The 18,500-nt window shown below is 33.4% G+C and overlaps 1 protein-coding gene across 1 annotated transcript; it reads right to left on the reverse strand.

Moving 5' to 3' along the window:
- Positions 1-4,236: 4,236 nt before the first annotated feature.
- LOC106306636 (glucan endo-1,3-beta-glucosidase 12) lies at positions 4,237-6,493 on the reverse strand. Its single transcript, XM_013743316.1, has 4 exons — positions 6,387-6,493; positions 6,237-6,307; positions 4,830-6,155; positions 4,237-4,446 (listed from the first exon to the last, which is right to left on the reverse strand). Exons 2-4 carry the CDS (start codon positions 6,295-6,297, stop codon positions 4,412-4,414), a joined length of 1,422 nt encoding a protein of 473 aa, XP_013598770.1. The 5' UTR covers positions 6,298-6,307; positions 6,387-6,493; the 3' UTR covers positions 4,237-4,411.
- Between the last annotated feature and the right edge of the window lie 12,007 nt (positions 6,494-18,500).

The following is an 18,500-nucleotide window of genomic DNA, read 5'->3' on the forward strand; positions in this document are numbered from 1 at the left end:
GATCCTCACAAATCAAGATAGCTTTCATATGCATTTGGTTTTACGAATATAAATTATTCATTTTGGAGTATTACAACATTCATATAAAATGCTCAATTTGCTTGGATTCTTTGATATATTTGGAATGAGTGCATTATAAGGTTTTTAATTGTCTAGATAGAAATTTTAGAGATACTTTACAATTGAAAAATACAGGCAATGCTATAGAATGAAGCACCTATAATAATAGAACAGCTTCACACTCAAACCATTTCCGCATAAATAGGAAGTTGACTACCAAATTCTACGCAGGGAAAGGAGATGGTATTTCATGGATGGATCATGGAAAGATAAGGATCAGTTTCCGGACAAGGATGATATAGTATTCTAGAATGATTTGTGGGATTGATAGGAGCATGGAATGCACATAGTATTTTCACTCCTTTACTTGCGGAATTTGAAGCTCTTATTTGAGCTACAAATGTATGGAAAACTTGCGGCAGTTTTATGTGACTTTTGCGATAGATTATTCTGAGATGATGAAGATGATTTCGGAAGTAAAAGAATGATTTTCATCTGCATCATATTTTGAAAATGTACAACGCCTCAAGGAAAGTCTCAATATTTTCAAATTGGAGTATGTACCCCATATTCAAAAAACACAAAATAGATGATCTTACACGAAATGCACGTAGTCAGCCGTTTCATCTTATCAGCATAGACATATATATGTTCACATGTCTGGCTAGCATAGTCTATTTACACTAATGACAAAAAAGTACACAATTTTTTTACATCAAAAAACTATTCTATCACTCAAACTAGAGGTGGTCTGGGAATCCAGACCAGGACAGAACAACCAATAAACAATAAATCACTATGAAAGCTCTTGCAGTCCTGGCTAAAGCATCCGCCATCTTGTTTTGGGCTCTTGGTATGTGGAAGATCTTGAAGTCGTGGTAGCGTCCTTTTATAGGTTTGAATTCCGCAAGTGCCGTGGAGAAGGTTGGCCACGTGCTTGGGTCCTTTATCATTGAAATTACATCCTTGCAGTCAGTTCCAAAGGAGTGGCATGAAGTATGTTGGGACATGTTCTCCATCTCCCATATGAGCGCATCCAATTCCGGGTGTAATGGAGACCGTCGTCTCACATTATTTCTCAACCCTAAGAGTTGATATTTTCCAGTTTCATCCAGTCACACCCATCCCTAGCCACTGTAGTATGACTCTGCCGACCAAGACCCATCTACGAGGCATATACTTCGTAAGCGTAAGGCTCGCATTCCCCAGTTTTGTTCTGGTGCAGGCACGTCTTTTACCGTCATAGAGTTCGCCTCAAACCAAGCATTACATTCACTATGGGCGTGTCTAATTAGTTCCATCGGATCACGTGTTAATCCTCTGAATAACTTATCATTTCGTGCCTTCCATAAGTACCAAATTATCCATGTATATGGGTCTCTGTCTAACTCTGGATCCTCAATTTTACTCTTTCTCTAGAAAAGATAGTCCAAGTTGGTATAAACACTTGAGCTTGCAAAAATATCAGGGCATGATGGTGTCGATGCATGAGCCCAAGCTTGCAAGGCAGGTGAGCATTCAAATATTGCATGATTCACAGTTTCATCCTCTTCTCCGTACCTCGGACAATAATTATCACATCGCATATGGCGGCGTGTCAGATTCCCCGTCACTGCTAAATACCATGAGGCCATTTGCCAAATTAAATGTTTCATTTTCAGGGGTGCCTTGATCTTCCAAGCATGAGCTTGCAGTTTTATTATATTGGGTTCAAACATCACCACCTCAGGATCATGATATAGGACATTCCTTGCAACCCAATATCCAGATTTCACGTTGTACAGTCCACTCTTTGTGTAGCCCCAGCTATATCTATATTCCCTATGTGATTGACTTATGGCCATACTCCGAATTAGGTAGACATCCTCATGTGCAACCAACTGCGCTAGTAATCCAACATTCCATCTTCTGGGATTTCCATGGGTATGGTCAGACACAGTCATTCGTGGGTGCACCACTAGGGTGGCTGGTCTAGCCGGCCGTGTAGAAGCAGTTGGGATCCATGGATCATTCCAAACCTGAATTTGGTACCCCGAGTGAACCACCCTTCTTATTCCCAATAAGAGAAGTGGATGTGCCTCCATCAAGCTTGACCATACAAAAGACGTGGCAACTGAGCATGTGGTTTGTAGAATCGAATATGTACGGTGATATCTTCTTTTTAGAACCCGCGCAAGAAGAGATTTTGGGAATTGAATCAATCTCCACAGTTTTTTTTTTGCTAATAGAGCTAAGTTAAATTCAAGGATTAATCTAAATCCCATTCCACCCTCCTCTTTTGGATAGCACAATTTTCCCATCTTTCCGTATGCATTCCTCGTTTTGGTGGATTCGTACTCCACTAGTAGTGTGCAATAGCACTAGCTAATTTGTCACATATTTCTAGTGAGAGTAAGAAACTTGACGTAACATATGTTGAGAGAGCTAAAGCTATAGCTTTGATGAGAATTTTTTTCCCAGCCTTTGTCAACCATCTCCTAGACCATCCATTGATTTCATGATTAAGTTTATCCTTAAAGAACACAAATAGCTTACATTTTGACCCACTTATATCCTCTGGAATGCCAAGACAGGTTCCCATACCGCTTTCATTTTCAATACCAAGAGTATCTTTAATTGCTGCTTTATAGTTTCCGGCACTCTCTTTCCAAATAGAAGCGAAGACTTCTTGAAATTTATACATTGGCCTGATGCTTTCCCATAAGCCTTTACTACTTTCATGACTTCATCACATTCACGGGGCTCCGCCTTACAGAAGAACATGCTATCATCAACAAATAACAAGTGGGACACCGAGGGGCTAGCACGTGCTACCCACATCCCGGTTATCTTTCATTGATTCTCTGCATGATTTCGAAGGCTAACGAGCCCTTCCGTGCATAAGATGAAAATGAAAGGAGACAAAGGATCTCTCTGGCGTAAGCCTCTGTGAGGAACAATGTTTCCTCTAGGTTGGCCATTCATAAGTACGTGATTTTTTACTAACGAGACACTGCCCATAATCCAGTTGATCCAATTTTCTGAAAAACCCCATTTTTCCATTACTCTTTGGATAAATATCCATTCCATCCGATCATATGCTTTACTCATATCAGTCATAATAGACATCCTCTTATGTCATCCACCTAGCTTTGTGCGCAAAGTATGAAAAATTTCTTTCGCGATCATAATGTTATCAGTAATCTGCTTTCCCGCAACAAAGGCTGCTTGTGTTTCTGATATCCTTTCAGGTAAGACATTTTTTAATCTCTGGCATAGGACCTTAGAGATGATCTTGTAACTTACATTGCATATGCTAATCATGCGAAATTGAGCCATTTCAGTAGGCTTTTTGTTTTGTTTTGGAATGAAGCATATTTATCATTCAGTCCTAGAGCCATTATATCTTGAAATAAGAACTCATTGACCATACGAGTCAAATCACCCTTGACTACATCTCAAAGTTTCTGATAAAAAGTGCACTCATACCATCAGCTCAGACACTTTCTCTGGATGCATAGCAAATAGCGCAAGTTTGATCTCCCATTCCGTGACCGGAGCTGTGAGGACTTGATTTGTATCAGCAATAATCGTCAATGAGATATTTCCCAGAGCTTCATCTTTTTCTGTCGGTGTTGAAGTCTCAAATAAACACCCGAAATAACTAGTAGCAATGGCTACCATCTCTTTTTCATCCTCAACCATATCTCTAGAACTATTTATTAGTCTAGTGACTTTATTCCTGACTCGTCTTTGTTTTGTCAGATTGTAGAAAAATATAGAATTCATATACCGTTCTCTTAGCCATAGAATCATGTTCTTTTGTTGATGTTATTTTCTCTGTTTTCACATTATCCGCATACATTACATCAACTTTTTCTTTTAGTTCTTCCGCATCCTTTTCTAAATTTAAATTATTTTGTCTTTTCCACAAATAATTCTGGATGGATGGAATCCTCCGGAATTGCCAACGGACGGATGCAAAAATCATGGCTCATATTACTAGCCGTAGGAAAGCTTTGAGTAAAAAAGTACGCAATTGTTATTTGGGAATGGACTCTAGTTGTATATATTTTGGGAATGGACTTCAGTTGTATTTCTTCGCTTAGATTTTTTCCTATCTATTCAACGAACAACATGCATATATGTCTGTCGACATTTTGGCACATCGATCTCGCATTTATTTAACCATCATACTAATTGCGTTAGCTAAATATTACTAATATCAAGAACATCGTTTCAATCGATATTAACAACATAATATTAAAAAGTTCCAAAAATTAACTAAGAACTTCAGCCTAAACAAAACACAACCAAGATACGAATATATATATAGCAGAATAAATCTTCTCCCTTGGATTATCTTCTTCCTTTAGTATCCTGTCGGGAACTCGCATCTTCCGTACTCTGCATATTCACATTACATTAAACTAATCAGCTTCTTTAACAAAAAGACTTGAGAAAAAAAAAACAAAAAGGCTTCTCTTTAAACCCAACCCCATAAACCCCAAAAGAATCATAGGATTCTCTTTAAACCCAACCCCATAAATAAACAAATAAATAAACTAACTGTTTCCTGGATCAGATGCCCATAGACAGCACGTCGTGTACCAATCACTACTAGTAATAGAAGTTCACGTGGGAACACACTTCTCGCTCTATTTGACCAATTATAGACCATTCAAAATGCGCTGCCCTAAGTGGTGTGAGATAGCATGAAACCCCATAGCTACTCTTAAATTGCGCTGGAATATAGATAAATAAAAATAGAACAAAGCTAAAATACGCACTTGGTGGTTGGGTAACGACGTAAGCAGCGCCGCCGAAGTAACAGCTACCTCCGGCACGACCTTTCTTCTGGTAATAACTATTGAAAGCAAAAGAAGCGTGCGCCTCAAGTGTATCTGGACTGTAACACGGGGCACCACGCTGGATCGGACGGCAATCAGCACCTCCGTCACCACAAGCGTAATCTAAACCACCCTGTAGCCGATCCTTCCCCGCATCACCATTAGCCACACACCACGTGCTCCCCGTCAAGCTCTTCGACACACCACCACCGTTGTTCGGAGGCGTAACTTGCTGATTTCCGGTGGCCGGAGTATTATGACCACCGTCGCGGTAATGCTTCAACCCTTCCTGCGTGAAAGGAATGTCGTAGACTTTTTTCTCGTCGGGGAAGAAGAGACCGTAGTTTCTCTCCGATGTAGGTCCGAACTTCTTGTTCTCGTTGAAGAGAGCGAAGAGATAGATAGTGAGATCTGCTTTGGGACGTAACGGAGTTCCACCTCCGGTTAAAATCCGACGGATTAAGTTTCCGTTGTACGACGCTGCGTTTGCCACGCTGGCGCCGATTTCGTTTTCGTCTCCTTTGGACGGCCATCCAGTCTCCGTCACGATAATCTCAATATCGTCGTACTTCAACGCCGACATAGCTGCGAAGACGGCGTCGATCTGTGCGTCGAAGAGGTTGAAGTATCTCAATCCGTTACCCGAATCAACCATTCCTGGATTCTCTTTAAGCAAAGCGTAGTCTAGAGGAATCACATCTGAGTTTCCTTCGTAAGCGAAGAAAGGATAAACATTTATCATGAGCCTCGAACCGGTTTCGCGTAAGAAATCCAACATCGGTTTAATGACAAGATCGACGAGTTCTGGTCGGAAAGATCCGGAGGAAGAAGGGTAAGAGTTTTGAAGCGCGCTTAAGGCTAAAGGCGAAGAGATTTTAATGGAGGAGTGGAGGTTGTAACTGACGAGAGCTTTGTGAATGTTTCTCATTGCTGGGATTAAGTACTTGGTTGTGTTGTGTGGATCTACGAATACTTCGTTTCCTACCGCGACTGATTCGATCTGCGTCGAAGGATGGTAAGCTGCTACATTGCGTTTAACCCATGTAGCGGCGAAGGAAGGGCGTTTGGCGGCTGAGAAAAGCATTTCGTTTGGCAGATCTACTGTGACCCGGATTCCAGATCCGGATAAGGCTTTGAGAACAGCCGGGTCGGCGTCAAAGATTTTGACCCGGTCTATTCCTTGGGATTTAAGCAGCTGTACTACTTTGAATGCTGATGGGAGTTCGTCAGAGATTCGGCCATAGTTGACGCCGATGGAACCAGCCTCTGCAAAAGGAAGACAGAACAAAATAAGTGAGAATGAGAATGTATGCGCAAGCTTTCTTAAGAAAAGTTAAGCAACATTACCTGAGAGTGAAATGGCCGAGAGAATAAGGACTAGGAAGATGAACGCTCTGAGATAATCCATACTCTCGCTTCTGAAGCGAAGAGAAGAACTGAGAGGGGAAGATAAATAGGAGCCACACAAAGAGATGGAGAGAAAGAGATCAGGGTTACCAGAGAGAGTGGTGTCGTGAGGAGTGAGTGACACTACTATAGCTACTTCTAGTAAAGTGGTGGGTGGTAAATAGCCTATGACTGGGTCTTACGTCTCAATGGAAATTAAGTCAAGATTATAATTTTCTTAGCTTTTTTTTGGGTGCACATGCCAATATTATTTGCATCACCTTCTCCACTTCCGCATCTTTCACATAACACAGTGTATGATTGGAGTTTACAGCTAATTATGTCGAGAATTGATGGTTTCTTTTATGAATCTGAATCATTTTTTTGTTTAAACGAATCATTAAAACGTTTACGAGTGTATTATTGTTTTCCTTAGGCGTGCGCATAATAACCGATACCCGAACCCGAACCCGAACCCGAAGTAAGTGGTTCGGTTCGGGTTCGGTTAGTGTCAAATACACAATCGGTTTTTATCCTGTCCCTTTTCGGTTAACCGAACCCGATCGGTTATTACCCGATATCCGGACCTACCAGAACATAACCGAAACTAAATAACCCTAACATAAACCTTACCTTTTATGATTTTATTTCTTTTCTCAAAATCTAGTCTAGCAATCTACTCCGTCGTTTAGAGTTTCCGAAATTAACGATTCCCAAATCCGTCATCTATTAAATTTAATTTCATAAATTGACAAACTGGAAACCCTTAATAATCTTCCCTCTTCTCTGTCTCACTCGGTGACATCGACATCGAGAAAACAATATGAGGTGATTTTCTAATTTTTTTATTGATTTTGTTTTGATTTTGTATGTATGATGATTAGAGGTATGATTCTGTTTGATTGTGTCGCTGCTTAAATTTTTTATTTATGATGGTTAAAGCCTTAGAGTCTGATTCAGTTTTGATCACATGCGTAAAATTCTTTTCGAGCTCGACTTGTTTCTTGTTTTGTATTTTAGTATATTTCATCAGTTAATGGCTTTAAACTTGATTTACTTGTTTTGTTCAGTTTGTTGTGTATGTAGAAAGAATCATTTGCACGACTGCTTTGTTTTACATGACTTATTTGTTTTCTTTGACTTATAAAATATCTTAGCAAATGGAGTTTTTAATTTCTTTGTGATTTAATATTAACAGATGGGTTCATCATCATCTCATTTTTAAGATAGCAGAGGCTTAAATGGAGATGAAGATGGAAATGAGTTCATGACTCAAGATACTGATCATAGAGGGAAAAGAAAGCAATCTGATTCAAATGAAAATAATAGTGAAGCAGAAGCAAGTAGAGCCAAACGTGTACTTCCTACAAGGTCAGACGTGTGGAGTCATTTCAAAAGACTAGAAGACAATAGGGACAAATGCATCTGCAATTACTGTATGAAACCTTTCGCATGTCCAACAAAGTCTGGAACAACAAACTTGCGCAATCATCTTCAGAGTTGTAAGCAGTTTAAGGCATGGGAAGATGGTCAAAAACATGGGCAAAACCAACGAGCACTGGTGGCAGGATAATAGAATCATATAGGAGTTGTTTGACTCACTACATGGTGGAGGTTTTGATGTGTACAGAGCAGTGGCTGAAACAAGACCTTAAACTGGAATCAAAGATTCTAACAAATGCTCAAATACTTGCAGAAGTTGAAGCAGAAATAAGCTTCAGAGAGGTTTGTATATTTACTATTTTGTGCTTTGTTTTCCCTTGTTGTATAAGTTAACAACCTTTTTATTGTTTTAATAAAATATTGCAGATTATGAACCTGCAACACATCAGGATGAATAGAAGAACAAAGCAAATTATTGCTCGGGTTTGAAGGTATTACAAAAGTTACATGAATTTCTTACTAATTTGTGCTTATTGTTCAATTTTATAATTTGACAAATCTGTTTTTTTTTTCACTTACAGTGTGAAAGATACAAGGACGCTTTTTGGTTTGTATCATCATCTATGCTTGGAAGTATAAACTTTTTTAGCTTGTTTTGGTTTGTTTGCTTAATTTAGGAACTTTGTTGATGTTTTCACTGTGTTTATGGATGTATTACTGTTGTTTGTTTTTCATTTCATGTGTGTTTTAAACTATTTATATTATCAGGAATGATTTGAAGGCAAAACAAAATATGTATTTCAAATTTTTTTTTTTATGTATGGAGTTCGGATATATCCGAAATTATCCGAACCCGAAGTGAAAATACCCGAACCCGACCCGAAATGAGAAAATACCCGAACGGGTTTTATACCCCTTTACCGAAATACTCGAATATCTGAAATACCCGATCCGAACCCGAACGGATACCCAAACGTCCACCTCTAGTTTTCCTCTTGTTTCAAAGAGAATGAGTACTATTTAGAGGTAATGTTTAGTTCACTTTTTATCCACTGGATAGGTAGGTGTATGCATAGTACTGCGATATAGATATTGTGATATATTGCACAAAAAAAGATATTGCGATAGACATAGAGCGTTGTGCAAACTCGACTTGTAGCTACTAGATACTCAGAGCATCTCCGAAAAAAATTATATAACTTTAAATATAGGTATTTTTTTTCTTTCAAAAAAAGAATTTTAAAACTTCAGGTTTTAAAGCATCTCCAAAAAGAAATTCTATTTTGAAGTTTCCAAAACTCTATATTTGAAGTTGAACAAGACTTAGGTTCACCCCTATGGTAAACCTTTAAATTCACATATCCTCTTATTACCAATCAAAATGTCACCTAGATTAATAATAAAATAGTTTAATTTTATTGAAAAAAATCTGAAAGAATTGGAAAAAAATAATGACGCCAATTTTAATAATGATAACGCCACTAACTAAACCCTAAACTTTAAATCTATACTCTAAACGCTAAACCCAAACTGTAAACCCTAAACTCAAGATGTAAACCCTAAACCCAAACCCTATATCCTAAACCCAAATCCTAAATCTTAAATCCTAAACCCAAACCATAAACCCTAAACCCAAACCCTATATCCTAAACCCAAATCATAGACTCTAAACTCGAACCATGTATCCAAGCCTAATCCCTACACCCTAAACTCAAATCGTAAACCCTGAACCCAAATCATATATCCTAAAGGTTTGGGTTAATGTTAATGTTGTTTCTTTAGGATTTAAGATTTGGGTTTAGAGTCTAGGTTTTGGTTTAGGATCTAGGGTTTGAGTTTAAGGTCTAGGTTTTGGGTTTAGAGTTTACGGTTTGGATTTAGAGTTTAGGGTTTGGGTTTAAGATATAGGGTTTGAGTTTAGGGTTTAGAGTTTGGGTTTAGAATTTAGGGTTTAGGGTTTAGATTTAAGGTTTAGGGTTTAAAATTTAAGATTTCGGGTTTAGTTAGTGACGTTAGCGTCATTATAACGAGCGTCATTATTTTTTTCAATTATTTTAGATTTTTTTTTAAAAAATAATGTATTTTATTATTAATCTATGTGACATTTTGATTGGTAATAAGAGGAGAGATGAATCTAAAGGTTCACCTTAGGGGTGAACCTAAGTTTTATTCTTTGAAGTTTAAAGGTGTTCTTCTCCAAAATCAAAATTTCAAACTCAACTTCAAAATTACTTGTATTTTATAATATAGTTCTTATATTTGCTGTAACTGATTTGAATTCATAAAACTTTTGTAAATATCTAGCACATATATAAACATATTACAACAATATTAATTAATAAAATATTATATTAAAAAAAATATATATATATATTTTTTTAAACAACTTAATTAATATTAAACTTCAAACAAAAACCATATTACTCGATAAAATAATTTTTGTCATGCATATATGATCTGCTAGTGTATTTCGAAGTAAAAAGGGCTCTCCTCATTTTTACTTTGTAGACTACAAGCTAAAAGGTGTTGATCGAGTGATATTAATACTTGTAAATACATTAGATCAGAACAAAAAAGAAAAAGAGAAACATAAAATATTGATAAAAGAATAATTTTTATCGATGATATTGATACTCGTGAATATATTCGATATGCACAAGAAAGAATTGTACAAAAAAAACATAAAAACAACAAAAACAACAACAACCATCTTCAGTTAATCAAAAAAAAAGATTGGACAATATTTGAAAATTTTGAAGGTTTCGGATCAAACTTACGTGATTATTAGTGTTGTTGTAATATTTAAATTTGTGTACTAGTTATGTAGTCATGTAATGTTTTTTAAAAAGTTTGTAAAATTTCTTTTGTATACTATTGTTGTCTAAATCTAGTTTTAAATATTTAAAATCTTATTTAAATTGTTTATTTAATTTTATGTGTAAAACTTAAATTTTGTAAACAAAATTTAAATATTTATGAGATATGGATAAAAACATAAACGATAAAATATTTATGAATCATATATGTGATGTGTAATTGTAAGAACCAAAATGCAAATAAAAATATGAAACTTCAGATATAGAGTTTCACTCTTCAAAATTTTGAAGTTCCTTCTTGGAGAGCAAAAAAAACTTCATATTAGTGTCTTTTGGAGATGCTCTTCAGGAGTGAAACTTCACTACTCAAAACTCTAAATTTGAAGTTTCATCTTTTTAGTTGCATTTTGGTCCTTATAATTAATTATACCTCATATTTATGATTCTTAAGTATTTTCTCATTCATAGTTTTAATTTTAAAAACTTTTGTATATTTTAAATATTTCAAATTTATTTTTATAAATTTTAATTTTACGCATAATTTTTAAAAAAAAATTAAAATAATATTTATAATATTATAGAAGTAGAATTATACAACAAGAATATTACAAAAGAAACTTATTAGAATTTTTTTAAGAAGTTACATGAAGACATAATTATTACACAAATTTAAATATTATAACAACACTAATAGTTTAGTAAATTTTCTCCAAAACTTCTAAAATATTGTCCTAACAAAATTTTGTGTAACCGAAAATAGAGCATTAAGAAAATAATTTTATGTAATAATATGGTATTTTGTTTGTAGTTTAATATTTTATGTATTTCTATTTATAATTTTATATTTTAGTATAAGATTTTATTAATTAATATTACTATAATATTTTTATATATGTACTAGTTTTATATAAAAGTTTTATGGATTTATATTAATTATGACATATATAAAAAGCATAGTGTAAATTACAAATAATTTTGAAATTAGATTTTGAGTTTTGCTTTTGGAGAAGAACACCTTAAACCTTCGAATATAAAATTTGCAAAACTCTATAATAAAGAGTATTATTGGAGATGCTATTGCTCCGCGTTTGTTTATATATGAGTATTATCTGGTTATAAGTAGCAAAACTCTATAATAAAGAGTATTATCTGGTTATAAGTATTTAAATTTTATTAATTGTAAACACAAATCACTATCAAGCTTCGTTACTTTTGTAACTACTTCGGTCGTTTATTTACTACTCATTTTTCGTATAATAATTATACTTAATATTTATTAAATAAAGAGTTATTATTCGGTTCACCTATTAGGGTGAAATTATAGGTTTATCTGTCAATAAAATTTCGTTATTTCATATTCGATATCTTTTAGAAAATGAAATAAAATATTGTTAAGTTATATTATGTTTTTAAAATAAAAATGAAAAAATAAATAAAAATAATAGTAGTTACAAAAAATGAATTAAAGAAACAAAATTTAACGTAGTCAGCAAAACATTAGACCCTAAACCCTAAATCATAAATCCTAAACTATTGGGTAAACCATAAACCCTTGGATAAATTCTAAACTTTAAATAATAAAACTAAACACTAAAAGCCTAAACTCTTGAGTGTTTAAATGTTAAGTGTTTTTGATTTAGAGTTTAGGATTTATCTAAGGATTTAGGGTTTACCCAAAAGTTTAGGACCTAGGGTTTAAAGATTAAAATTTAGGGTTTAGGATTTAGTGTTTTGCTGACGACGTTAAAAATATTTAATTTTTTTTTGTAACTACTACTATTTTTTATTTATTTTTTTAATTTTTATTTTTAAAACATAATATAACTTGATAATATTTGTTTCTTTTTAAAAAATAATATCAACGATGAATAACACAGTTTTATTGATTGGTGAACCTAGAGGTTCAATCGCAGGGGATGAACCCAAAAATTAAAATTATATATATATATATATATATATATATATATATATATATGTATGTTTAGAACTCCAATGCGTAGAACACCTGTCGGAGATGCTCTAAATATCCAAAAATTAGCCGATACTTGCCCAATGCATATCCCTAATATACATTCATGAACTTTCTTTAGATATACAGTACATTTGTGAGCTAAAGAAGACATTTGTGATTTTTGAGCTCCGAGTTTGTTTGTATATGAATATAAAGTAAAAAGATATCAAATAAAATTTAAGTACAGATCAATAATGGAGTTTTACATTTTGCACGCCGATCGGACCATGTTTGGTAAGTTTGCTGGCTTTTCATCAGCGAGATATGAAAGAGAATGAATGACGATGTGAGTTGAATCTCGAGATACACACACACTTGCCATTTATTTCAAGCTGACTAACCAATTTGTTTCATTCCCAAGGTTCTCGTTTTACACAATTGGTATTAGCAACAAGGAAATATAGAAGACATTTTTATGCAGGCAAAAATGAAGCAAATCCAAATTATTTCAATTTCAGACGGCAATCAATATCTCATTTTTGTTCACGGATTTTCTTTGATTGTAACCGTAATGGTCGGTTTTCTTAGGTGATGATTGTTTGGATGGTTTTTAGTTTTTGGTTTCTAGTTTTCGGTTTTTGGATTTTGATTTTTAGTTTTTGGTTTTTGATTTTAGTGTAGATTTTAGTTTTTTGAAAAACTCGAATGGTAATATTAGATTTTGGTTTTTAGTTTTTGGTTTTTGTTTTGTAAATTAATAACATGAAATATATCAAACTAAAAATAATTATATTGGAAATAGTAAAACAAAATACAATATCACCAAAAATACATAAACATTTAGTAAAATTCAAAAAAAAGTTAAATATTATAAAAAATATTAACAGCTAGATTTTAAAATACAGACGATAAATTACACACGCATAAATGTGTAATACTTATAATTGACAATATACTTAACTTACTATAAGTTTATAGTACAAATAAAATAGTGTAATAAACAATTATTCTCACAAAAAACTGACAGAAAATAAACAACTATTTACTACTAATCTAGCTAAAATTATTAAAAGGTACATCAATACAATTAAATTTATACATAATTTTTTGTACTGGCTAAATTTAAAAATTAAATTTATTTTTTATTAATCATTTTTAATTTTTAATAAATTATTTTGTAGTTTAATAAATTAAATTAAAAATGTGGCCATCGGTTCATTATTAGATAAAATATTATTCAACTATAATAGTTTTAGTAAAATTAAGCTGTGTTATAAATATTATTCTTCTTATATATATATTATTTTGTAGTTTTAGAATTTAAATTTAAATGATAGACAAATTTTTTTGTTGATTCTTAGTAATTTAGAATAGTTATTATATTATCACTAATCTCTTTTATTTATTTATACTTTATTAATACATAATTATAGAATTATTAATATTTCAAAAAAAAAAACAATAAAAATCAAGTACATTGCTTAAGAAAACCAAGAAAATATGGTTTTTAGTTTTTGCAACGAAGTAGGTTGTTATTTTAAAATCTAGTTTTCCTAAATTTAAGGGAATCTATTTTTCAAAAATCTTGAGTGGTAAGAAAATAGATTTTAGAAAATCAAAACCAAAAACCATTTTAGAAACCGCGAACAATCAACCTCTTAATCTAATTTCTGATTGGAATAATATATAGGTGCATACAATATTTATTTTTTTGGCAAATATATTGATCATATCTGGTCATATTTATCTTGAATTGAGAAACCGAGTATAAACAATCAAAACCAAAATCAACAATTTTTTTTATAAATATCCGAGTATATCTTTAAAATAAAAAAAAATCAAAATCAAAAACTGAATATTTTTAAAATATAAAATAAATATTTAAAAATATTAATTCTATTTATTTTTTAAATGACCAAATACCTTAGAAATATTATTGAACTATCCAATATTTTTCATCTGATACTTAAAATAAATAAATAAAAACTATATATGATTTTGATCGATGTTATCCAATTTACCCAAAATTAGAACTGAATTGAATCCATTTTTTGGATATTAAACGATTTTAAATTTATATCTGAACTGAACCAAACTAAAAACTAATCGAAGTAAAATCGAATGGGAATTTTATGAGTATCTAAATAGTTCCTAATTAGGAAAAAAAACCAAAACTGAAATATTCGATTCAAAGCCAAATCGAACACCAAACGCTGATGCACAATTGCACCTCGTTGTTGAGTTCAAGGCGACATATTGGAAACGGTTAGAAATAGTGATTAGTCATCAAAAGACACATGTCTTTGTCTTGATAGCTAAGTCATCCTTGTGGGATAAACACTTGTTTTACATATGTATCATAGGTGTTGTCTTGAGTCGGTTTATGACTCGTATATATATAGCTTGTGCTGTAACACAAGAAAAAAATAATAATGAGATAACTCTCTTCTCACTTACATCTCTTTCTTTGTCTCCCACTCACACCAAACATGTACATAAATAATTATAATAATAGATTTAAATATACATATATACATAGGTATATGTCTCTTAAGCTAATATTCAACACGTTATCAGCACGAGGCTCTGACCAACTGAGACTTATCAGTCCGAAAGTTCTTAAACCAGCCGAGATAATGTTTAAATTTATGTATTTCAATATACTTAATTTATTTAAATTTTATTATTATTTCGGAGTGAGAGGCTGGACCTTCTCCGTTCATTTATCGGGATAATAGGCTCTGCCTTTCCCGACTGATCGTTATGGTAGGCTATGCCTTCACGATCAGAGATCACGTGGTAGATGTTGCCTCCGTGAATAAAAAAAAAAAGGATAAAAAATGGTAGACTAAGTCTCTTCGGACCTTGAAATATGTAAAAGTTAAAATGGTAGACCATGTCTCCTCGGACTTTGAAAAATGATCAATATGGTAGTCTAAGACTCCTCGGATTATGTGGTAGGCTAACCCTCAAATTTTATTTATTGCTCTTTAAATTTCTGCAATTTAATTTATGTATTTATTTTATGCTTTTAATTTATGCATTTAAATTTCCGTCTTTATATATTATAATTGTATGGATACGGTTATCATGTTAAATTTGACAAAGCTCAAAATAAATGCCCTTGATATTACGAGAAATAATTATAAGACTTGGGTAGTGGGTGCAAAGATGCACCTGAGAGAAAATGAGATTTGAGAAATCATCGATAAGTTGAAACGATATCGGATGAGAAAAAGAAAAACCATGATATTTTACCCCACTTCAATGATGGTTTATAAGATGAGGTGTATCATGAGAAAAGATATAGAAGATCTTTGATAGTTAAATCCTTGAAAGAAAGGATCGGAGTTGATGTAAATCCTCCGAGTAAACTGAAAAAAAAAATGAAATCATGATACTAAACCATCAAATCGGTCATACTAGAAAAAGGACGAGGGTGTAGATTCGGTTAAAACCGCTATCATGGTCGTGGAAGAGGACGAGAAAGAAGATTCCGTCCCTATGAGAATAATGAGAACTTCCACGAAAATGAAAGTGGCCGGGTGATAAAAGGCAAACAGAAAAAGTTTGCTATAGATGCAGCCAGAAAAAAAATTGGGTACGTAGTTGTCGTACGCCAAATATTTAGCCGATCTATATAGAGATTCAAAAAGTAAAAGAGAAAGGAAGTGAAATAAACTTCATCTCTTATGAGCCCGGACCATCTTTTCATAGCTTGACTACTCATCTTGATAATTCAGATTAACTCATCTTGATGATTCAGATTTTCTGGTTGGTCCAGAAAATGAAAATAAAACATCGATGTGATATGATAATTATCTTCCTTGAGATTCAGGATAGAGATAGATATACCTGACATATATTGGGTCGTTGTACATGACTACTAAATGTAACAAATATTTATCCTCTCTCAAAATAAGTAAGTATAATATATGTTACTATAAAAATTATTATTAGCTCTAGAGGAGCTTATGATGAAAATACATGCATAAGAAAAAGATGGCAAAACTATAAATGAGTGGTAAACCTGAAGTTTACTGATATATAGTCATCTCCAAAAACAGAAGTTTTTCACATATAGCATGTCAAGAAAATAAAGGAAACCATCATGGGTGATGAATCATCAAACAAGTTCATAATATGTGATTTCTTTAAGCATACCTCAAATTAAGATCTCACTCTAAAGGATTTAAAACATAATTCATCCCAAATAGGAAAACTGAATATGTTATTGGTTCTAGAGTGGGATTCAGTACGATATTTTAGACATGGAGTGTCATCATCTCGAGGGGGAGAATTAAAGAATCCTAGTGAGTGGAACATTAAAAAATTATGTTCACACTTGAAAAAGAACTTGATAAAGTAAATTCAAATAAGATGATTCCCATGATCGGGTGTAATGCAGTTGTGCATGTAATAAAGACATATACAATCCAGATGGATAAAGTATATGGATACTTAGAAATATGCTCGCAAGTTTGCTAGAAGCATATGATAAGCTGATGGAATGAGATATGTGAAATAATTTACAATGAAAAGTAGAATAATCCATTTACAAAATGCCTGCTAGACATTTTGATGAAATAATGAAATCTCATATTCCAGCTGAAAATGCTCCAATAATAAAATGTGTCCTAAAATGACGATATATGAGTCTATGGCACGCTAGAGACGTGATAGACCACTTTGGTTCCAAATAGTCCTCGAAAAGGAGTAAAAATATGAATAAAGGATGAATCTCATGATGAGACCGTTGATATGGTTAATACTACAGTCAGGTACCTGGGTAAATCATCGATGATGATAAAGAGATCTCGATTAACCATATCAGTACGGATAAAAAGATGGAACCAAAAAGAAAATAGATTGTCGACGATAAAATGAAAAAGCGCTATATAAATAAGGATTATGAATCTACCTCTATGTATGAGGGTAGAGTGAATTGATCGGCCATCAATTCGATATAAATCTCGTTAGAAAAACGAGAGATTTTTGGACCAAAAGTCCAAGGTATAGTTCTCCGGAGAATGAAATGAAAGATGACCTTGAGGTTTGAAAAACGGCTTGTTTCGAGATCACTGGAGAAAATTTAAAATAGATGCAATATATTGAAATGTCTGGCAGGACAAAAATGACTTGAGTTGCATCTTGATATTTAGTAGTCCCTTGAGAGTTAAAGATGCTCCCGGGAATGTATCGAACTCTGGAAGAGTTAGAACAAGCCGTATATAAGGTGTCTTGAACCGGTAACTGAGTTAGAACAAGCCGTATATAAGGTGTCTTGAACCGGTAACTGGTGATATGTTTACAGCACGATTTGCCGATTGCCATTTTAATGAGGATGAATTTCTAGCGTTAGGGGGAGGAATTTGAGAAATTCCTAAAGAGATTACATGGTGTACATAGTCGTTGTTACACCTTGATCCCCCTATGGATCAAAGTGAGCTGGAAGTTCAGAAAATTGTGCATTTGCAAACCAGTTACCAGATGTGTTCACAGATACGACATGATATACCCGCTGAAAATGTTCCATCAAGAGTTGATGTTCCTAAAGAACAAAGTGATGGTAACAAAATAAATGAACTTAGGGTTCAGTTAAAGAGGAGGAGACTAGCGGGCTCTAGAGATAAAAATCCCCGAAAGAAATTGGTTGAGAAAATTTGCAAGGTTCCTGAAGAACCTGATACTGAAAAATGTCTGAAAGAAGACATAAGTGGAAAGGTTCAAAGAGAACCTGATACTGAAAGATGTGTGAAAGAAGGCATAAATGTTAAGGTTCCAGAAGAGCCTGATATTATAAGATGTCTGAAAGAAGGCATAAGTGGAAAGGTTCCAGAAGAACCTGATACTGAAAAATGTCTGAAAGAAGGCATATATGAAAATAGTCAAGATGAACCAAATACAGATGATCCATATGACGAGAAGGAAACAGAAAAGTATGAGATTTACATCAACTACGCCCTTGATGAAAAGTAATAGATAAAAGATGTTGATGGAATGTTCTCATTTTCTGTGTCCAAAGAGATCGATCATGAAAATGATGATCCCGATCCAAGGTCCATTTTGGAATGT

This window comes from Brassica oleracea, chromosome C7, assembly GCF_000695525.1.
Source record: "Brassica oleracea var. oleracea cultivar TO1000 chromosome C7, BOL, whole genome shotgun sequence".
In the NCBI taxonomy this organism is placed as follows: Eukaryota; Viridiplantae; Streptophyta; class Magnoliopsida; order Brassicales; family Brassicaceae; genus Brassica; species Brassica oleracea.

Coding starts and splice junctions, on each gene's coding strand:
- LOC106306636 (XM_013743316.1), bottom strand. CDS start 6,297: ATGGATTATCTCAGAGCGTTCATCTTCCTAGTCCTTATTCTCTCGGCC. Junction 6,156..6,236: donor CTCGGCCATTTCACTCTCAG/GTAATGTTGCTT, acceptor TTCCTTTTGCAG/AGGCTGGTTCCATCGGCGTC. Junction 4,447..4,829: donor CGTCGTTACCCAACCACCAA/GTGCGTATTTTA, acceptor GTGAATATGCAG/AGTACGGAAGATGCGAGTTC.